The sequence below is a fragment of the Chenopodium quinoa genome, unplaced genomic scaffold (genome assembly GCF_001683475.1).
Source record: "Chenopodium quinoa cultivar QQ74 unplaced genomic scaffold, ASM168347v1, whole genome shotgun sequence".
Classification (NCBI taxonomy): domain Eukaryota; kingdom Viridiplantae; phylum Streptophyta; class Magnoliopsida; order Caryophyllales; family Amaranthaceae; genus Chenopodium; species Chenopodium quinoa.
In genome coordinates this window covers 1,882,337-1,888,903 of record NW_018744497.1, presented here as the reverse complement: position 1 = coordinate 1,888,903, position 6,567 = coordinate 1,882,337, and the positions used below count along the sequence as shown (strand labels likewise).

At 41.2% G+C, this 6,567-nt stretch overlaps 2 protein-coding genes across 2 annotated transcripts; both read left to right on the top strand.

Moving 5' to 3' along the window:
• Positions 1-582: 582 nt before the first annotated feature.
• LOC110697731 lies at positions 583-1,764 on the top strand. Its single transcript, XM_021875109.1, has 2 exons — positions 583-756; positions 931-1,764. The coding sequence occupies exons 1-2, from the start codon at positions 583-585 to the stop codon at positions 1,762-1,764; spliced, it is 1,008 nt and encodes a 335-aa protein (XP_021730801.1).
• A 134-nt stretch (positions 1,765-1,898) lies between these two features.
• LOC110697730 (uncharacterized mitochondrial protein AtMg00860-like) lies at positions 1,899-2,589 on the top strand. Its single transcript, XM_021875108.1, has 2 exons — positions 1,899-2,037; positions 2,285-2,589. The coding sequence occupies exons 1-2, from the start codon at positions 1,899-1,901 to the stop codon at positions 2,587-2,589; spliced, it is 444 nt and encodes a 147-aa protein (XP_021730800.1).
• The last annotated feature ends 3,978 nt before the right edge of the window (positions 2,590-6,567 follow it).

The following is a 6,567-nucleotide window of genomic DNA, read 5'->3' as shown; positions in this document are numbered from 1 at the left end:
ACTCTTTTGACTAGTTCTGTGCAGGTATTGACAATTAAGTTTGATAGACTCCAAGGTGGAACATCTGCTAGCTTATCTGAGACTTGTCAAATGTGTAATGTGCAATTTCACATTGCACCCAATTGCCAACAAAAATCAAATGACATGTCGATTAAAGAAGCCAATGCATTTTACACTTCCAGCCCTAAAAGGCCATTTGACCCCCACTCTAACACATATAATGAAGGTTGGAAGAAGCACCCAAATTTTTCCAACAAGAATACCCAAGCCCAACAAAATCCACCTCCAACACCACCTCGAAACAACAACTACAATGCACCACTTGATTTCCAACCAAGGCCACCTCCAGTCCAACAACCTTTTCAACCACCTCCTCAAAAGTCCAACCTTGAACTAATGTTGGAAAATTTTATCACCATAACCAACAATTCCATCCAAAAACAAATTGGTTCCATACAACAGTTACAAGCCCGGAGTAAGCTCATGGAAAATCAGATAAGTCAACTTGCTAATCAAGTTGGCCAATCTTTAAAGACACCCGGCACTTTTCCGGGTAAGACATAGCAACCACAGAAGGAGCATATGATTGTAGTAACTTTAAGGAGTGGGAAGCAATTGGAAGATCCTCCTATCAAGGAGCCATCACGGGAGGTTGTTGAAGGAGTAAGCGGAAGTGAGAAGGTGATTGATAGTTCTAAGATTGAGGAAGAGCCAAAGGAAGCAACTTCAAAACCTCTTGCTCCATCTGTGCCAAAGGTTCCTTTTCCATAGAGGTTAGCTCAAGCTAAGCTAGAGAAAAAGTACGGTAAATTTCTTAATATCTTGAAAAAGCATCATATTAATATTCCATTTTTAGATGCTATATCCGAGATGCCTTCTTATGCTAAATTTTTAAAGGATATGCTTTCTAACAAGAAAAGACTAAAATAGAATGCTAAAGTTGCTTTGACTGCAAAGTGTAGTGCTATATTGCAAAATACTCTCCCTAAGAAATTAGGCGATCAGGGTAGCTATTCAATTCTAATGAAGCTTGGAGATATCGAAATTAACAGGGCATTATGTGATCTTGGTGCAAGTGTGAGTCTTATGCCACGCTCCATCTGTAAGAAGCTGCAAATGGGTGAACTCAAACCCACACGCATATCCTTGCAACTTGCAGATAGGTCAGTCAAATTTTCTTTGGGTGTACTTGAGGATGTACCTCTTCGTGTAGGTAAATTCTTTATTCCTTGTGATTTTGTTGTGATGGAAATGAAGGAGGATGCACATGTTCCTATTATTCTTGGTAGGCCTTTCTTAGCTACTGCAGGTGCAATAGTTGATATGAAGAATGGTAAGATCACCTTTGAGGTTGATGATGAGAAAGTGGAATACTCACTTTTAAATGCTATGGGTACTCCCTCTATGGGGGAGACCGTTTGTCAGATAGATGTTCTTGATGATCTGCAGAATGAGCAACTTCCGTTGCGTAAAACAGATGATGAACTTGAAACAGTGCTAGTAGAGAAGGACGATGATGGAGATTGGGAATCAAGGGAGTATATCAGGCTACTTGAAGAAGCAAAGGCTAACCCAATCACTACTCCAATCAGAGAAGTACTTAGTGCAGTGAGTGTTGGGGAGGGTACTATGCCTCCCGAGGTAGAGTTGAAACCTCTTCCATCTAATCTGAAATATGCATATCTTGGTCCTAATAATTCATACCCTGTTATTGTTAATGCTGAACTCAAGGAAACAAAATTGAGCAATTGCTCACTGTTTTAAGAAAGTATAAAAGTGTAATTGGGTACACCATTGACGATATTAAGGGTATTAATCCTTCTTTTTGTATGCATAAAATTATTCTTGAGAATGATCATGCTTCCTTTATAGAACCTCAAAGAAGGCTTAATCCAAATATGATGGAGGTAGTGAAAAAAGAGGTTCTTAAACTACTTGCTGCGAGAATAATCTACCCTATTTCAGATAGTAAGTGGGTTAGCCCTGTACAAGTAGTACCCAAAAAAGGAGGTATGACCGTTGTCAAGAATGACAAGGGTGAGCCAGTCGCCACTAGGACTGTCACAGGGTGGCGAATGTGTATCGACTATAGAAAATTAAATAAGGCCACCTAAAAGGATCATTTTCCTCTACCCTTCATTGATCAAATGCTTGAAAGGTTAGCAAAGCATTCCTTGTAAATTATTCTGGTTTATTTCAAATTCCTATTCGTCCTTGTTATCAGGAAAATACTACATTCACATGTCCTTTGTATAATTTAGGATGCCATTTTATGGTGCAACAGGGAATTGTTTAGGTCATGTTGTATCAAATAAGGATGTTGAGGTTGATAAGGCTAAGATAGAGGTCATAGAGAGTTTACCCCCTTCGAATTCTGTAAAAGGAGTTCGAAGTTTCCTTGCTCATGCAGGTTTTTACCGTCGCTTTATTAAGGATTTTTCAAAAATAGCTCGACCTCTAAATGAGCTTTTAGCTAAGGATGTTCCTTTTGTCTTCACTGATTCTTGTCTTGAAGCTTTTAACAGGTTGAAAGAAAGCTTTGATCTCTGCTCTTGTCATGCAACCCCCAGATTGGAGCTTACCGTGTGAAATCATGTGTGATGCCAGTGACTATGCGGTAGGAGCTGTTTTGGGGCAACGAAAGGATAAAAAGCTTCGTGCTATTTATTACGCTAGCAAAACTCTTAGCTCTGCTCAAATGAATTATGCCACAACTGAAAAAGAGATGCTAGCTGTAATTTATGCAATTGACAAGTTTCATTATTATTTGGTTGGTTCAAAAGTTATTATCCATATAGATAATGCAGCACTGAGATATTTGATGAGAAAAACCCATGCGAAACCTCGGTTGATTCGGTGGATCCTTCAATTACAGGACTATGATATAAAGATTAAGGATACAAAAGGGACAGAGAATGTTGTCGCAGACCATCTCTCCCGCCTTCTCCTCGACCCTGAGGATGGGGACAATATCCCTTTTGATGATTCTTTCCCTGCCGAACATCTATTAGCTTTATTGCAAACTGGATCACCTTGGTATGCTGACTTGACTAATTTTCTTTCCACAGGTACAATGCCTCATGGCTACTCTTCTCAACAAAGGAAGAAATTCCTTTATGAGGCAAAGAGATATTTTTAGGATGACCCGTTCTTGTACAAGCAATGCGCGGATACTATGATTCGACGATGCATTCTAGAAAACGAGGTAAATAATATTATTTCTCATTGCCATGACTTACCATGTGGTGGACATGCAGGCCCATCGAAGATAACTACAAAGATCTTGCAATGTGGATTCTATTGGCTAACCATGTTCAAGGACGCATATTCTTATGTCAAGGCATGTGAACGATGTCAACGGACGGGCAATATTTCTAAGAAGAATGAGATGCCACTCAACAACATACTCGAGATCGAGTTGTTTGATGTGTTGGGGATAGACTTCATGGGTTCGTTTCCTTTTTCCCATGGTAACCGTTACATCTTGGTAGCCGTTGACTACGTATCAAAGTGGGTGGAAGCTATAGCTACTCCAACCAACGATGCTCGAGTGGTAAGTAAATTCATTAAGAAAACTATTTTTCCACAATTTGGTATCCCACGTGTGTTGATTAGTGACAGAGAGACACATTTCTTGGAACATCGGTTTGAAGCAATGTTAAAGAAATATGGAGTACAACAAAGGCTTGGAATTGGCTATCATCCTCAAACCAGTCGCCAAGTTGAAGTATCCAACCGAGAGATCAAGTCTATTCTAGAGAAGACGGTTGCAAAGACAAAGAAAGATTGGTCCGCAAAAATTGATGATGCACTATGGGCGTACCGAACGGCCTTCAAAACTCCGATAGGTACAACCCCATATAAACTAGTCTATGGAAAAGCATGCCACTTGCCCGTAGAACTGGAACACCGAGCATTTTGGGCAATAAAGAGCTTGAATTTTGATGCTCAAGCAGCGGGTGAAAAGAGACTACTACAGTTGAATGAGCTAGATGAACTACGCCTCGAAGCCTACAAAAGTTCAAAATTATACAAGGAAAAGGCAAAGAAACGACACGATAAGGGTTTTGTGAAAAGAGAGTTCAAGGAAGGAGATCAAGTCCTTTTATTCAACTCGAGGTTGAGGCTATTTCCTGGTAAGCTTCGGCCTAGATGGTAAGGTCCATTTAAGGTTAAGATGGTGTATCCCTGCGGCACCATTGAGCTAGGAAACGCAAAAGGGGAACCCTTCAAGGTTAATGGCCGAAGAGGGAAGCATTATCGAGTTGGTGACCCTATCGATGAAAGAGTGGACATCACACTCTCCACCCCATTGCAGGAAAATTAGAGCATAGAGGAGGTCAAGCTTGAAACCTTATAAACAAGCGCTAAATGAGAGGCAACCCATTCTATATCTTTTACTTGATTTTTATTTTTATTTTTATTTGTAGATTTATCTATTTATGTTTTCACATTTTTTTTTCTCTCTTTATGTAGGTGAAACAAAAAAAAAAAAAAAAAAGTTTTGCCTGAGGCACGTCCGTGCCTCTGGCTTAGCTGCAATTCTACAACAGAGGCACATCCGTACCTCCCTAGGGCACGTCCGTGCCCCCCTTTTTTATACCAAGCACGCTCGTGCCCCTCACTTTACACCTTTAATATCTCAATCTCTAATCTCCCTCCCCACGCACACCCTTTTCACTAAACTTCAAATCCCTCATTACCCATTCTCAATTTCATCAAGATCTTCATCCTCTCATCCTTTCTACTCAACTTATATAAAACTTTGCTATCAAAAACACAATTATACCCCATACTCATAAAAAATATTCAAACCCTAGGTTTTGAAATCAATTTTGGTGTTTTTACTTGTGGTGAATTTGAAGCAATTGGGTGACCAAGGCAACTACCTAAGGTGTTGTACGTTGCAATAGCGGGTCATTTGCAGGTATTCAACACCCACCACACCTTGTGTATACTCTTTCCTACACTTTCTCTCTCTAAGTTCTTTTATGCTTAATTTGTAAAATCTTTCATATAAACTTGCTAGAGTAAGTTGTTTGTGAGTAAATCTTGCCCATCTTGTTATTAGATGAACTTGTTTGAATAGTGGTTACTAGTAAAGTTTGTGGAGTCATTGTTGAATTTTGTTAAATATTGAGGAAGATTGTGGAGTTCTTACTTTTGTGGTAGTATATTTGGTTGATTCTTGTGCTTGAATTGAATATTTTGTTGTGTTGTTGTGAATCATGGATTCTTCTTTGAACCCTAGACGAAATCGCCCTAGGAACACATCCACATCGAGTCTAAGAAACCAACCCCCACCACAACCAACCGCCCAACTCCCTCCCATAGAAACCTACGGGATAAATTTCGGGAATAATGAAGAGCACATGAAAAACGTTTTACGAATCCGAACACGATCCATTGTCCCTACTAGGTTTTATGACCAAGAAGACATCGAAACTTTGGGGATGGGTAATGAAGTCCCGAGGATTTTTAGGCGTTTGGGTTGGAGTGGATTCCTAACGTAACATGCCCTCACATATTCCAATATCACTTACGAGTTCCTGTCAACCTTAGTTGTCCGACGTAGATCAGATGGACACACACCTAGGGATATTTCATTCAATTGCTTTAGAGAGCGCTACACCCTTACGGTGAGGGAGGTTAATGTATTACTAGGTGTCCCCACACACAGACAGTTAGGCAGACCCAACTACGATAGGTTGGATGGATATAGTGATCTCGACACGTGGAAGAACCTAACAGGGCTAGATAGTTATGATCCTAGTCACTCGAAAGCCACCTGTATCATTCACCCAGCCATGCGCCTAATCTACAGACTCTTCTCATGGACCCTATTTGCTAGATCGAACACAGGGGGAGTCTGTTCAGCTAAGGAACTTTATTTATTGTGGCATTTGTTAGACCACCCCGACCCTTCTAACTATGATGAGGCCATTAACCCGGGGGCATGGTTTATCGACCATCTATATCATGTAGCTATGGGGAGCAAGGATATTGCTATTGGAGGTATGATTACTCTGCTTGTTAGCGGTTATATTACTGACTTTGCAGATTTGGAAGAGTACAACGTAGCTGGCTCCACCATGCTGAATTTCCACGGGGGCTGCATCAAATGAATTTGGTGAGGAGACGACGTCATAGTCAAGGCTACGAATGGCTTGTAGGTCGACCTACATTACCCCGGCCCGAACCTTATGCATTTCTCCCACGGGAAGGGATTCCGCAGGTCGCTGGAAAGGATATCTAGATCATCCCCCTGATTTCATGTGGCCCCCTCAACATCTAGAGGGTATCCCATTACACGTGGGGGAGGGCTAGGGACGCATGGACGAGGATATCACCAAGCCAGGGCTGCAAGCACCACCTACCTTGGAGGAGAAGGTTGCCTCCATGAGGACTGATTTGGGCCACGTTATGCATGGAATGGGCGAGCTGAGGAGAGATGTTAGTGAAACTCAAAGGGCGGTCACAAACTTGTCGTTGTCCCATGATAGCATGGCAACAACGTTTGGTGATTTGAGAGACCAGATCGCCGCCTTTCAGTCCGAGTTCTATGAT

Coding starts and splice junctions, on each gene's coding strand:
- LOC110697731 (XM_021875109.1), top strand. CDS start 583: ATGATTGTAGTAACTTTAAGGAGTGGGAAGCAATTGGAAGATCCTCCT. Junction 757..930: donor TTGCTCCATCTGTGCCAAAG/GTTCCTTTTCCA, acceptor AGACTAAAATAG/AATGCTAAAGTTGCTTTGAC.
- LOC110697730 (XM_021875108.1), top strand. CDS start 1,899: ATGATGGAGGTAGTGAAAAAAGAGGTTCTTAAACTACTTGCTGCGAGA. Junction 2,038..2,284: donor CGTTGTCAAGAATGACAAGG/GTGAGCCAGTCG, acceptor ATGGTGCAACAG/GGAATTGTTTAGGTCATGTT.